Here is a 16,000-nt window from a genome sequence, read left to right as displayed (position 1 = left end):
ACCATTTGTCTTCTCAATAGCGCATATCGTTTCCACAAGAAAAATGATTTTTCTTAACTTTGATGTAGCCATGACCAACAACTAAATTTAAGCAATATAATTGCCAAGAGATTTAAGGTGTAGATTGACAGAGATCAAGATTATTCAGATTGTGGAAAAACAACAAAAGCGTTTCAACTTTAGAAACCAGAAGCGTATTCATGGAGGAGCCCATCATTCACTGTAAGATACTGACTGAGAAACTTTGCCTCTCACTGGGGTTTAAATGTGAAATAAATGTAGATAATCCACAGCACAGCTGGTCCCAAGCCTTAAAAAAAAAAACAGAAAGAAAAGAAAAACTATAAACACTGACTACTTCTTAATTACATCCTAGCCCTTTGGGATCAACTGGGCGAAGAAAAAAAAAAAAAAAAAAAAAAAAAAAAATCAATAAGAGATACCAGTATTCACCTTCTCAGTGTCATTCATCAAAACTGTCAGTGCTGTGCATTAAATCATAACTGCTGTCTCTCATAATATCAACACGTAAGAGTTGATTTCCTTGTTTGTCCAAAAAAAGACCAATTCTGCCTCTGACCCGATCATCAGACCATGAAGTGTAGTGAAAAGTGGCTAAAAATAAAATAACCACTATCAACCAAATTAGGTGGAAAGTTGTAATTTTGGCCTATTCCCTCTGTGAGGATGTAAATGGATGGAGACATGAAGGAGCAACAGCAGAGTACGTGAATGCTGATGTCAGCCGCTGATACCTCGAATCATAAAAATCTAAGCCGTTCTTCGTGCAAACTGTGCTGTCACCCAGCACATGTAATGCCCTCCCGCTTTAGATTTGCAGAATAGAAGGCAAACTGGCCAAGGCTGAACTAAATCGTAATCCTTTTCTTTTTTTAAAAAAAACAAAAAAAACAAAAACGCAAGAGTGCATCCAGATGGCCCATGGTTCAGCTCAGCCACAGGAGGTCTCCAATACACACCGAAACACGATGTTCCTCTGCGAGACCCAGAACGATTTGCAGCATGTTGTCGGTGTGATCAGACAGATGCCAGAAAGAGAGAGAAAAATACTGAAGACACAGCACACTGTCGGTTGCCGTTTTCTTTTAATTCATTTGATCCGTCAAAGGATTTTTACAAAGTCTGCTATGTAAATGCTATTTATTCCCCCCCCCAAAAAAAACAATAATACCATTCATGAATACAGCTGCACGTTGTTGACATATCCGGACTCCAGGGAGATTATTATGTGCAGAGTAGCACCCAGAAAAGTCAATGAACAGGCAATATTTCATATCATAATAGTTCTCTCTGTTATAAATAGAAATAAATCCATGCAATATTCATCTCTAGCCGTCGTATTTCTTTTCAGATTTTGGCACCATCCTTGAGATGAGGTCAGCGAGAGTGTCCTGAGGTCAGCTCAGGTTTTCAGATAGGAAATAAAGACGATAATTATCCTGAAGACAATTTGAGTCTGCGTTTGTTACGGTCCAGTATCAGAGACTGATTCCTAATGCAATGGCTATTCAAGTACCAAAAAGGAAGTCCCCACTCCCCCTCCCCTTCGATGATAGAAACCTTGATGCAAAAGGCCTGAACCTCCAAATAAAAGAAGAAAAAAAAAGGGACCCTATTATGTAAACGACCCTCAGCGCTGTTTTTAAAAAATACTCACGATAGTATCAATAATTGCATGATTTATAAACGTTCTTTTTCTCTACGTATCATACAGGCTTAGGAGCACTGCACGTCATGTAGCTGTCAGTGCTGTGCAACAGATATTCGTTAATACTACTGATAACAATATTAATAACGATCAGAACAAGTCATCATAAAAATCAGCAAATGCTATTCAACTACCATGTAAAGGAAATGTTTCGACAGTGTGCTTTTTTTCTTCCAAAAGAGAAAAAACCCAGAACAGAAAAAAAGAAAAGGCTCCGGGAAGCACAGTGTGAAGATCACACCGCTCCCACAGAAGTTGGCACCGTAACATACTGTACACTCGAAGAGACTGACGGTCCCTCGGAAACAGAGGAGGCTGTCAAAAAGGAGCAGAGAAACATGCAGGCCTCCAGTTTGGTATTAATGTCAAAGGCCTCGCCATTCACTCTAGGACAGGCAAAAAGGAAGAAGAAAAGGAGGAAAAGAATCAGGCTCAGGAAACATGCCCAGAAATTAAGCGAGACTGCTGAAGGGAACAAGATGTCCTGCAAGAAAAAAAAAAAAAAAAAAAAAAAAAAAAGATATATATATAAAATATCATTATTTCTATTTCTGCAGAGGGCTGCGGGATTAACCAATGCTTTTTCAGATTCGAAAGAAAATGAAGAGCAAATCAAACAGAGAAGCAAAGTTAGAATGCATTAGAGTGGGCAGAAGGTGGCAGATTCATAAATAATTCTTGACTTAAGGGTTTGTTTGCACAGTGATAACCCCGAAGAACTCATCTGGCTGTTGAAACATTAGCTCTGCACCTTTCAAAAAACAGTCCACTCATTTCTCTGCAGCAGAACGCGACGTGCGGCCGCCTCATTCTTACTGAGTGCAGCGGAAATTATTCACTGTGAGATACGGCTTCCGTTTCTGTGCTTTAATCTGAATCAGATTGTGCTAAAGCGAGTGGGTTAATTGTCGATGCTGAAACTGAAACCACTGCTGAGGGAAGTCGTCGAATTTTTAGTGGTGCTTTAAGTGTTGCTACTAATAGTTACATCTGTGCATTGAGAGCCATTTAAAAAAGAAAAAAAAAAAAGAAAAAACCCACTAACACAAGTCATGATTGAGTTTATACAAAGACCTACACATTTTTATTCAGAAAGAAAAAGGGGAAATAAATGTTTTTTAAAAAAAGTCAAACACTGGGCAAAGTTGTTTCCTGAGGCAAGTTCAAATCTAGCACAGAAAAAGAAAAAAAAAAAAACCAAAACATCTCTCATCTCTTTGAGCACTAAGCAAGGCTGTTTCTCTAATAACAAAGCAATAACAAACCTATTTAACAAGACATTATACGCCCACTGGGTTGCCAGTTTGGTAGCTGACTCCCCCAAAACCTTCAGCCACCAGGGGCAGAGCTGACCAACAACAGAGTGTCCCCGCCTTGGCAAAACTCAGCTCAATGCCTATGGCCAGTAGCTTCAGGTGTGGTGAAGACAGAGAAGCCAGGCAACGCCATGCCTGCACCTGTACAGCTCTACCAGCAGCTCATCAGAGGATGGTGCAGAAGAACTTCTTCTCCCGGAAGGGGTTCTCGGAGGCGGGCACGGGCACGATGAGGGGGTCCTCGCGTATGTGCGCCTCGCAGTATGCCATCAGGTCTGCGGCAGCTTTGGATACCTGAAATATTTAGAAGAAAATTTTTGATCAGACATTTCAGATTTATTCTGTGTGATGATGTTTCAAGCCCGTTTTTGGGGGCGCTACCAGAATCCTCAAACACGCAGTCCTGCATTTCAGATTTTCAATCAATGTTCATGTTGTTAAAGTTGCTTCCAGTGTTCTCTTACTAAAGTTCAGTAGTCATGGCTTCAAAGTTCAAACTCATCCTGGGGCCATTGCTGCATCTCATTTCTGATCTCTGCACTTTAGCTGTCTAAAAAGCAGCATAAAGGAGCCCCAGAAAATAGCGAATAACATCGTATTACACAATTTAAACCAGATGATTAGTTTTTCCCTAGAATCAATGAAATGCTGGCTCTCTTTGCATCTTTAAAAGATAAGACAGATGGGTTCTGAGAAGCTTCCCTAGTTGGTGCTTAAAAGCTAAAGGAGGTTGAAACGGTCACTGCAGCTCATGAAATTCATGCAGTCACATGAAATCCAGTGTGAAGGAGCTCAGTGTTCAGAAGTTGCAGGGTAACCCTTCTCTGGGCATGAAGTGAAAAACAGTCCTGTTATGAAATATCTTGGAAATCAACGACTTCTGAGCTGAAGAGGACCGAAACATTTCACCTTGCTGTCAGCGCAGAGTGTGGAGACACCATCAGTGCTCAAGTTCAGCTCAAGTACAGGTTTGAGTAACTCGCAGACATCGGACCGTACGCACACATCACAAAGTATTCATGGTAAAGTTTTCAAACTAGTGACCCATCAATATTTTAGTAACCGAATTAATTCGTATTGTACAATCAAATTCAGACTATGGGCACCAACTGATGAACTGTGTAGACTTTAAACATTTACCAATATTCCTCTCATCTATCAGTCCTGGGCATCATCGCTTGGAGATGATTTTTTTAGGACTATAATAGTAATGCTGGAGAATTTTTATGTTTTTATTCATTTTTAATGGGAAACACTGATTTGCTCTTCAGACCCCACTGTGTTAGTGTCTCCTGTCAGACTCTTCTTTCTCATCCCCCACACAGAAACATGTTCCCTTACATAGGAAAATAAAGTTGTGGCAGTATGCAGATAGCACGTTTCATGTTGCCAACAGTAATGCTTCGCACAAACTTTTTGCGCAGGGTAAAAACATTTTAGTGCAAATATTAGTGGACGAGGCCCAAACGTCTTTTCTTGAGAGCAAGGTGAATAAGCTCACACATCTCTGCAGCTCCCCATTTATTCATTCTCAGAGCAGATGTTTCTGAAGTTAAACTCACACCAGATGAGACCTGGGCAAATTGCTGTAAGGCTCTTTCAACTTGCATATTGCCGATGTTCCCGATTTGTCAGCGCCTGTAGCGACTGCACCAATGCCCGTTACCCGAGCCTCAGGCACCAGGGCGAGAAAGCTCGTCGAGGTAACTCACGGGTCTTAAGGTGGGACTTCAACAAGCATAGCACGAAGCATGTGACATCTTCCAAATGGAGAGAAAAAAAAAAAAAAAAAACGTGAACAGTGACCATAAATTTTATAGTACAGTCAGACTGTATGTGAATGCAGGTTTTCAACTGGGAATTGAGTGGGAGGTTACGGGAGGGGAGGCGGCAAATGGAGAGCAGAGGAGCAGCTGCATCAGAGGGCTGGCGAGGGCTCAGGGATCTATGTGGAGGACAGAGCCATCTGATCTCCTGCCTGCCACTTCACCTCACCCACTGCTGCTCTCACAAGAGAATAGCACAGCTTTGGTCCTCAGCATGGATTGTTACATTACCGTTTCGACCATCTTGCAGCCTGAAATGGAGCCGTTTCAACTCATAAAATCCCACAAAAAGAAGAAATGGCAGAAAACCAGGATGTGTTATTCAGTTTCTTAATTTCAACATCCCTACCAAGCACTTAGCCACAAGGACACCCATATCTATTTAAAAAAAAAAAAATATATATATATATTAAACATGTTCTCTTCCCTCTCTCTCCACAAACAGCCTTTACTGCCTGCTTTGCTTTCACATCAGGCAACCACAACAATACGCTCACAGGTCACACAGTCTGGCAAACACTGAGGTACATCATGCTGTGCCAGTAAATCGGAAAACAAGAATAAAAGTCTGTAGCCATCTCAACAACTCAGTTTTAAGCCAAACGCTAATGTCAGTGAGGCGACTTTAAGAAGCTTTATCGTGTTTACAGTGTCAACCATATTTACCATATTAGCATTATACTGTTTGCTAAATGCCACAAAAACAAACAGTCCAGGCAACATTATCCATTAAATGAAATATTGGCCACATTAAAAAATGTGATATTATTAAAAGGTCAGGGATCACCAGTGTCCCCACAAACCATCCTGAAAGGAGCAGTGAAGCCTTTGATTTTGTTCCACATGGTTGGACCGCTGAGAGAAATGGCAGACTCTCTAATCGTAATTCATTCTCACTGGAAAGTTGGCTTTAAAAACTTGGGCAAAAGCTAAGAACAGTTTAGATATACTCACGGCCACTTTATTAGGTACATCTGCTCATTAATGCAAAAATAGTTTCTAATCAGCCAAATGCATGATGGTAGCTCGGTGTAGTTTGACACGTCATCATGCACAAACTGAGCAGAGTGAGAAAGGGGATTTAAATGATTTTCAAGGTTGCGCATTTCAGAAACTGGTGATTTACTGAGATGGTCACCATTTGGGGTTTACAGAGAATGGTCTAAAGGACAAAATACTGAGTGAGCAGCAGTTCTCTGAGTGAAAATGCCTTGTTGATGTCAGAGGGGAATAACCAAACTTGCTTTGAGATTATAGGAAGGCAACAGGAAGTCAAATCACCACTTGTTGCAACCAAGCTGTGCAGAAGAGCATCTCTGAATGCACAACCCGTCACGACTTTGAGCAGATGGGCTACAGCAGCAGAAGACCACACCGAGGACAACAGAAGACTGGATGTTTGGTCTCATGAGTCGATTTTTGCTGCAACACTCACATGGAAGGGTCAGCATATGGTTTAAACACGAGAGCATAGACAAATCTTACCTTGTATCAATGCTTCGGGGGTGCTGGCAGTGTAATGGTGCAGGGAATATTTTCTTGGCACACTTAGTACCAACTGTGTATCATTTAAAGACCCCATCATATCGTATTTTTACTGAATGTCCATCCTTTTATGACCACGGTGCACCGATCTCTTGATGACCGCTTACAGTACGGTATTCCTGCATGTGAAAGAGCTCAAATCTGTCTAGACTGATTTCTTAAACATGACGGTGACTTCACTGTACTCAAATGGCCTCCAGTGTCACCAAACCAGTTTTTGCATGCAACTGAACAGGAGATTGTTAGCAACTGTGTGCTGCATTCATGTCAGCATCGACCAAAATATGAGGAATGTTTAAAGCACCTTGTTGATGCCATTAAAAAGGCAAAACTGTCCTCTAACCCAGTACAAGCAAAGTGTAACTATAGAAGATGGACAGCGAGTGCATCTCTCATATTCACAGCTTTTGAACTACTTTTAAAAACGACCCCATGAAAGTACGACATCCTGTTCAAACTACAAATGCACAGCAGAGTCATTTTCCCCCACTGGTGCTTTCACTTCCATCGAGCACCTCTTCCAGCAAAATCCAACCCAAAGTTAAGTTTAGTTATAAGCTGTGCAACGCATGAAACTTAAAAAAAGGAAAGCCAAGCATACTGACACAGCAGTGTTACCACGCATGGCTACCTCTCTGCATCATTCTGTCAGCTTTCTGCTCCAGCCACGGTACTGTCACCACCTTCTTCCAGCTAATGCGTTTCTATTATTTATGTCTGCACCTACATCATGGATCCCCTTTTGCAGTTCCTCTGTTGCTGATAAAAGCTGTTAAGTCACCTAATACTCAATACACCACACGGTGATATTTCAGAACAGAGGTGTCGGTGCTGAAACTAAAAAAAGACTCAACACCACACTTTAGTTGGCAGAATTGTAACACTGCATTCATGAGAGGATCAATCGTCATCAGTGACTGTACGCTTACAGACCCACCAGTGATCAGAATATTTGGAATAATGTGACTAATGCGTTGATTAACAGAGAACTTTAATTAGCTGAACTAAAAATTAGTCGCTCAGAAGACAATGTACCCCAAATGGCTACCTAAAAACAAAAAAAGACCAAACTCAGGCACTAATTACAGAATCCAAGCTTGCATGAAATGTGAACACTAACAAAGCAAACAGTTTAATTATTTTCATAATCAAAGTAAATGCAGTCATTATATTATTATACAACTGCAGCCAAATGCTCCTGGTCTGAACAGGAGGCTCACAGGACAGAGTGGTACTACTCAGTGTGTGTCGTCAGGCCCAGACTGATTGTAATTACAGCGCAGCCCCATGATGGAAGGAGAGTCCTCCTAATTAGCACAGATCACATTCCTTTGGCTGATTGAGCAATTAATGAGAGTGTGGTGATCCCTCAATCAGCAGCACAGAGACCGCTCTTGTCACACTCTCCCTCGTCAGATCCCTTAATTAAATTTAAGGGATTGCCAGGCGTGGCCAAGTCTCCTTTTCCCTCTGCTTTTATATCCATCCACATTCGTCTCGTATGGTGGCTGCTTCTTTTTTTTTGAGTTCTTTTATGAAGTATTATTTGGATCGCCACATCTGATGCACTATGCGGTTATTAAATACTAGCAGCTGTCTGGCTGTCGTTGAGCAACCGCCGAGAAAATGATACAGATGTGAATCATGCTGCAACTGAAGCTGCTGTTTTGCAGAGCAACAAGATCCCCCCCCTTAATTTGGATATTTAAACAAAGCTTAAAATATTATATTGCCTGAAAATGTCCCTCAATGTATTCATCAAGGGTTTGTCTGAACACCATTACAGCTAAGCTAACACTTCATATAAAAGAGGAAAAAAGCAGATGATCCTCAATACTTAACATCAGTGTAACAACACCTGCATGAAAACCAAAGTTAGGAGGATTTGGCTAAAGAATAAAGTTGTTATTAAAACAGTTTTCTTTCGATAAAATCCTAAATTGACAGTAAAACTTTAATTCTCATCTTAAGACAAGAGACTCATTTTATATTGCAATAAACCATTTATAACTCCATGCTGCTGAAATGCGTGTAGAGACGTGGGTCACAAGACAATTTATGAATCATAAACAATATTTTTTCAGCTGCCTTGCTGTCGTTCTGGCACCATCCTGTGAATCCACTCGAGAACTGGCTGCAGGCCTGAACATAATGTGCAAAAAACAACAAGGAAACTGTCCATTTTTCTGATGCTAGGTTTTCTTTCTGCATAGACAGTCTGATAAGACTGGCATCCAAAACCTGAAAGTTCTTCTACGCGGTTGCATACGGGGGAGGAAACCTCGTGTTTTGATTCGGGAACACTGATGCTCTACGTCAGAATGGCTACCTACAGTCATGTGAGGGGACACACCTACCTACACTCATGATTCAGTAGCTTTAAAACCACCTTTGGCAGCAATAAGTTGGACTATCGATCTCTCACATCTTGTGAAGAAATTTTGGACCACGCTCTTTCTAAATTTGTAAAGTTTGAACAAATTTAGAATGGTTTTAGAGCATGGTTGTGAAAAACTGAAAACCTAAATCTCCCAAAAAAAACTTTGATTTCTTGGCATTATCCTATAGATGCTGGAGTTTTTGGATTTTTATTTTCCCATCCACTGCAGTGAGTTTCCCCATCTCAGGTTGGCAGATCACGTGCTGTTTTGTCCTTCCTCATTTCCTTCTAGTCTGTTAGTTTTTCAATCATCATCTCTGCTTCACTCTAAGGTAAAGATGTCTCCTTACATAGAGTACTTACTAGTCAGTGCGCGCCATTATTCTTACAAGTTTGCAAACTTAAGCGGTGCTGCATAATCTTCTGACAACTCTTCCAAAGAAGTCAGACTTGTTCAGTCATTTTCTAAATGTACTCATGAACTTTAACATGCTAACTGATGCCTGCAGAGATGAAGCTCTTGGCTGTCAGAGCACTGCACCGTCTGACCTTGGGGGTGAAACTGCTGGGATGTCTGCTCCCGGGACAGATTGCATTAACACACCTGAATGCTCCAGACACGCAAACTGCCAAAACGGCTGCGTTCATAGAGGTGCTCACACCTGCTGATGATCAGTTAATCAAGTGCATTTGATCGTCAGCACCTGGCTGAGCGGCTCGGTGCCTGTGGAAGCAGTACGAGGATACTGCATGGAGTCCTGTTAAAAACACACTTTTCACAGACTCCACAATGATCTCACAAAAAGTAGCCAAAGTGCATCAGATTTATTAATATAAAGTTATTGCTATTAACAGGCTTCAAAACCAGAGGAAGAATTGCTCTTTAATAATGGGTTTGAACTCAATCTGCTAGTTTGTGTTGAAAAATTAAAAAGAAATTCAACATTTTCAGCAATTTTCCAATGAAAATTTGGCATTTTAGAGTTTGTATTGTCTACAAAAATGCTGCAGTCCCATTGCACACATGCTGTGTTAAAAACCACGTAATGGTTTTGCTGTTCGGTACACTTAATATCTTTAAAACGCATGAGGTCTTATTTTGATGAGCTACCTGAAAGAAGCCCAAATTGATACCTAATCTTCTTAAAACTGATTGCAGTTTCGGGCGGATCACTTTACTTTTTAAGACGATGAGGTTTGCTTGTAAGCAGCCTTTGTGCTGTGCTGAGTAGGAATGAAGGCGTTTGGCCGGCTTCCATGCTTAGCTATATTGCTGAGTGAACAGCCTCTGATCTGCGGGGCAATCATTCCCCAAACACACGAGGAGCCTACTGAATGAGATGACATTAAGTTGCACAAGAAGTCATTCATAAAAGAAAATGTTCAGAATTGCCCCAACATGCCAGAAACATGAACAGAAAACAGGAAGTAAACATACCGAGAAAATGACGCCTGGAATGGATGGAAGCACCAAACTGATGTCTAATTGCAGCAACAGCCTCGAGGTGATCGACCACAGAGTGCACAGGGAGCAAAAGTCAATATTTAACCAGGTGTTGTTTAATGAGGAAACAATACTGCTTCACAATAATGTGTGTGGTGGAGAAGTAATCCTGCAGCCACACTGACCTAAATTGGTGGAAAGTTACTGTCAGAGCTGGTTAGCAGCCACCATAGCCCACCTTTCCTGTGGGTTCATCCCTCACATTTAACACACTGGTCTGCTTGGAATTCCAAGCTGTGCACAGCAGAGGCGATGATAAGGTGAACCGAGACTTCGTGCAATGCCTGTCAGAAGACATCGGACTAAAGTTAAAAAAAACAAACAAAAAAACCCACACACACACACACACACACACACACACACACACACTTTATTGGCATGTCACTTTCTGCTGTGGAAGTCAGTGGTGGGAAATGCAACGGTTGTAGTTTGAGGGTTTATGTGACAGGGAACTAGGCCAAATCTGATAATGTTGACTCAAGCGATATCACTAAGGCTCAGAAAAATGTGAGGATGCAGATTGGGGGAGTTAAAAAGAAGTGATCCCACTTAGCGGATCAGACAGCAGTGGTCGGAGACTACAGCACAACCAGAATCATTGTGCAATGAACTTGCAGTCTCTTTGCCTTTGAAATGGCCGCTTCAAAGATGGAGACCTGATTTTGAGAACTCATGTGATCAACTTTGGTCCTCGATTTGGCATTGAAACACCAATACGGCAGAGTCCATCTGCCATCAGTTTACAGCTTAATGTAATCATGCTGGCTATTCAATCTAATTTAAATAGTACCATATCACAGCTGTCACTTCAAGGCGCTTTTAAGTAGATACCCTAAAATAATACAGAGAAATCCCAACAGTCAGAGGACCCCTAATGAGCAAGTTCTTGGCGACAGTGAGAAGGAAAAACTTCCTTTTAACAGGAAGAAACCTCGAGCAGAACCAGGCTCAGGGAGGTGCAGCCATCTGCTGTGACCGGCTGGGGGTGAAATTACAATAAGTTTGAAATTCTTCCATGTAGTGTGACATAGTTGCTGCAGGAATGCAATTTAACTACAAAATGACAAAGTGGCTTGGCAACTTTGCTTTTTATGTGAGAGAAACAAGAATAGAACCAGTTGGCAACCAGTTGAGTCGAGTCTCCTGCTGCAAGAAGTCATCACAGATGAGTTGAGCCCATCAGTGTAAATCTCAGAGTGATTACGATGTGCTGGAAACCTGTCCGCGCTTTTAAATTAGAGGGCAGTTACTTGTAGAACGTCACCAATTTGAGTGATTGCAGTCAGAGCCATAAATCAAGAACTCAAACCTCACTAACAAACACCCAAACATCATCAAACGTCAATTACTTGCTAACTAGCTAGCGCTGACGAACGTTCCCTCCCTTCTAATTGCTATAAATTGGTTGTTGATCCCTTCCACTACATAACCAAGATGGTGTTTAAAATGCATTTAACAGGTTAAAATAAAGAGGTAGTTTAGGGTCATTTATTTTTCCCCTCCCCACATATGCAACTGACACATGCAATCCACAACCATGTCCATGAATTTTCACGTCAGAGGTACTCCTTCAGAACATCAAGAGGCCCTGCTGATATCATAGTGACCACAGTTACCTTTTATATACAATCTATAGAAGTGCCCAACATTCCTCATTCAACTTTACACAATCCAGGGACTCAAAATAACAAATATGCAAGTTTGTAATTACACTGAACTGTCACCGAGTCGACTTGCAAGGTGGGAAAAAGTGCGCCAAGCATCCATCACGAGTCTGGCAAAAATGACGGCACTGCAATACTCAAAACTGTGGCGCGCTTCTCTAAAGAAAAGAAATCCAAGAAAGACGAGGGAAGATAATAGCAGTGATTTACTCCAACTGGACCAGGCCATCTAATAAATGGGTTAAAGCTTTTATAATGGACTGAGACAACAAAGAGTGCACAATAATAGCGGACTCAGGATTCAACACATGGATGTTATCTTGAATGTTTTATGAGTGCAGAGTTGTTACACTGCTTCTAAATCAAGAAAACATAATAGGCTGGAGTAACAGAAAGAAAAGTGGACCATGTCACAAGGATGAAGGTTTAAACAGGACTAGTGATACATTGTTTCCACGCCCATGTACAGCGTGTCCTGGTCTCTAAATATACCTAAACCTGCCTAAAGAAATTTGTGGAAATACAGTCACACTGGCACCGCCTCCTCATGCTGGTCACATGATACTATGGGGACGTGTCCCATTCTTCAACCAGCATTTGTCATAAGTCAGTATAATTGTGTTGGTCACTCACACAAACGGCATGCCCAAGTTGATCAAACAAGTGGGGTTGATGTCATTACTGCAGGCATGCCACACCATCCACTCCACTCCCAAATTCTGGATGGAGTCTCTGATTTGCAGGGGCGAGCACAAGCAGAATCTGGACTCATGGTTGAACATGGTGTTCCTCCACATGTTCAGGTTCCAGTGCACATATTGGTGACACCAGTGCAAACATGCCTGATGGTGAAGGGCTCGTGACAGGCCGCCACAAAACCGGAGATTGCATGGAGTCTGTTCTAGATCATCTGGGTAGAGAACCGTTGTCGTGTCATCCTGCAAATCTGTAGAAGACTGCTAACAGTTCTTAAGTGCTGACAAGGGAGGAAAACAGTCTTCTTGGGATGCCAACTTCACCGCCTTTCTCTGACATCCTCCATTATCGGAAACTTTGTCTTCAATTTGGAGATTGTACTAGAGCTCACTCCAAATAATGCTGCATTTTGGTTCTGCAGCTTGAAGTTGTCCTACAGTGCAAGCACCAAATCAAACGTGGCATGTTTGGATTAGACACCAACTGACCGCTGCGGCAGGGTCCATTAGCTTGCCAAGTTGGCAAGTTTTTCATGGGCTCAACAAATGCACTTTCCTTACAAGTGGTACCATTTAAGGAAAAATAAACAAGATTTCCAACTGTATAATATTTATTCCCAAGAGGCTTTTTGTTACAACAAAAAGAAATTGACCAAAGACAAATTTCCTTACTTTTTGTGCCAGGTTTATTTTGATCTACCTCAATACGTCTGACAGCAAGCCAATTCAACCCCACTGTGGAAATGAGGATTCATTTAAAAAATTAAATAAATAACGTTCAAACAGCTGGGCACTGTAGTGTTTACCAACGGTGATTCAAACAGGAGTAATTAGTGCATTAATAAAGGATGCAGATTTAGTGCAGGAGTGAGTATTTTAAACACGAGGAAAAGCCAATGCAGTGTGGCTAATTGATGCATTTTTCCCAGTTTTTGGACGACGGCACCATCATCCCGGCCATTTCTTCTTTTAAACAGTGCTACTGTGTGCAAATATGAAGCCATGAGAGCCAAGCGTGATAATGTTGCCAATTGTAAGCCAGCAAAGTTAATTTTGTGCTTTATTCAGACAAAAATGAGCAAAAATGAAATGCTTGCTGAGAACTGTCACTCATCGAGACGCGCCTATTGAACTGTTCCAAAATCCCAGCCGATGTTAGAGGCACACAAAGCTTTCAATTCCATGATAAGTGGAGGTACGGTTTTTGAGTAATTGCATACTTGGTAACAGAAGCGATGTGAAAACATTTGTTCACGTGCGCAGACAAAAACAACAATAAAGCTTTGTACCTTTATCCTATCCATGCAGGCCTCCATCTTCAGTTGCTCCACAGCTTTCCTGGCTTGGGAGATGCTGGCCGTGCTGTTGTTGGCGATGCCGTCCTTCATGGTGCTCCTGTGACGCCAAACAGATGGGGGGGGAGGGAGAGAGAGAGAGAGAGAGACTCAGTGAACGTCACATTAAATCAGCACCCCCCTGGCGACAGCTCTACCCTGATGGAGCAGCTACTCTACTACAACCTCACCCCCACCCGTTCCTTTTTACACAGTAAAACTTGGAAGGACCCATTTTGTTTGTCCATTTGTTATCTGAAGAAGCTGCTCTGTGGGCATCAGCTGGACAGCGGTTTGTCATTTTTCAGCCAGCGCTCATGCATGATTGCTTTTCTTCCTTTGTCACGTTATTATTTAGACCAACTGGCTGGGGGAGAGGTTAGCAAGGAGTGGAGGGCTGGGAGGGATTAAGACACACACACACACACACACACACACACACACACACACACACACAGAACTAGTACTTTGCTCAAGTGCACTTCAGCAGGAGTTTATGCTGGTACACCTAGAAAAGCAAAGCACCTGCAGCTTTTCCCCAGTTCCTCCCAGGATCTGCAGATCTTTCCACTGCTGGCCTTCCTCCTCTCAACTTTCACCTCAAGAGTACATCAGCTGCAGCTCTGCAGATCAATTCTCGCAATCACTACATTTTACTCCCATTTTAGCCTCCTTGAGCCACCCCCACCCACCCACTCACCACTGAAATGTCCCAGTTTGGCAGCCACGGCAAAAATGTGCCCACAGATGTGTTTTCTAATAATTTGCCTTAAGAAATGAAGCATTTCACTGGAGGTGAGGGGTTGCTGAATCAATCCTCCTTTCTATGATAATATGCATTATTATTATTGCGCATCTATTCTTTGTTAAAAAAAAAAATCACACAAAAAAATGTATTTATCTTAAAGCAGACGGTCGAAGACGACAAATCTGCCATCCCTCCAGCCTCCACAGCCAATTTATAGCTTTTAAATCACACCCTCGTAGGAAGCCATCGGGCCTTCTCCGTTTAGGTTTGCTTTGGATACATCCATCCTGAGGGTTGCTCGGCTGTATTCGCCCCTGTGCAGTTTTATCCAAATGCAACGATGCTGCTAATTGCTGATGCAGATCTGTGAAAACGCGTGCGACTATTTATTTCTAAGAGGAGATTAATCTGTGGACACACAGCGAGCTGCGGCCCTGGTTAGAGCAGAAAACAGCAAACCATGCATCATGTGGGGGAAAAAAAAAAAAAAAAAAGGAGCAGCAATGATTTTTGCACTGATGATAAACATTTTGAAATAAATCCCTGCATTGGTCGGATACGCGCTCATTAATGTAGCCTGCAGCCGCCGACCTACCTGAAATGTGCCAGTGGTTTTTCAATTTGGGAGAATTCCGGGTTGACTCCACCCAACACACACAGACACACACGCGCGCGCACACACAAAGATCTGTCAAATATGAAACGATAAGAGGAAATCCCAGCCTCGCTTCGGTCTGGACTGAACCCGAGGAGCCAAAAATCTCGGCGTCTTTAAATGTCGCCTCGGCGGCTCGCCCAGTGCGTATTCCGTGTAGGAAGATGAGCTCCAAGCGGTGAGGTCTTGGTGAGCACCACGGCTGGACTTGGAGAGATGTTACGCAGCAGCAGCAGGGGGGGAAACCTCTGTATGACGATCAGATACAGGCTGTGGGGCGGGGAGCACTCGATCAGTGGACCAGGAGCAGCAGCAGCAGGGAGCCGGGATGAGCTTCAGCTGTCCAGATTGGCCGTAAACGCACCGACGCTGCCTGTTAGTCAAATTAGGAGCGGCTGATTCTAATTAGCTTTATTGCTGCAAAAGGCAGCGCAGGTCTGCAGGCTTTCCCCGTATCGTTTATTATTTTATTTTCTATCAGCTTTGAAATCACCGTGTCCCCCTGATGGCCTCACCCTTAACGACTGCACGCGCTCTTAAGCGTGGCTTGCATCCTGATAACTTTTAAAATTTTAATTTGTTTTTCCTGTTCGTGCTTCCGATC

At 42.4% G+C, this 16,000-nt stretch overlaps 1 protein-coding gene across 1 annotated transcript; it reads right to left on the bottom strand.

Annotated features, from left to right (window-relative positions):
• Nucleotides 1-1,087: 1,087 nt before the first annotated feature.
• On the bottom strand, nt 1,088-15,936 carry gng4 (guanine nucleotide binding protein (G protein), gamma 4). Its single transcript, XM_084948432.1, has 3 exons — nt 15,337-15,936; nt 13,949-14,054; nt 1,088-3,339 (listed from the first exon to the last, which is right to left on the bottom strand). The coding sequence occupies exons 2-3, from the start codon at nt 14,045-14,047 to the stop codon at nt 3,211-3,213; spliced, it is 228 nt and encodes a 75-aa protein (XP_084804558.1). The 5' UTR covers nt 14,048-14,054; nt 15,337-15,936; the 3' UTR covers nt 1,088-3,210.
• Between the last annotated feature and the right edge of the window lie 64 nt (nt 15,937-16,000).

This window comes from Perissodus microlepis, chromosome 13 (genome assembly GCF_051167445.1).
Source record: "Perissodus microlepis isolate ML-2025 ecotype Zambia chromosome 13, ASM5116744v1, whole genome shotgun sequence".
Classification (NCBI taxonomy): domain Eukaryota; kingdom Metazoa; phylum Chordata; class Actinopteri; order Cichliformes; family Cichlidae; genus Perissodus; species Perissodus microlepis.
This window is presented reverse-complemented; position numbering and strand designations above follow the sequence as displayed.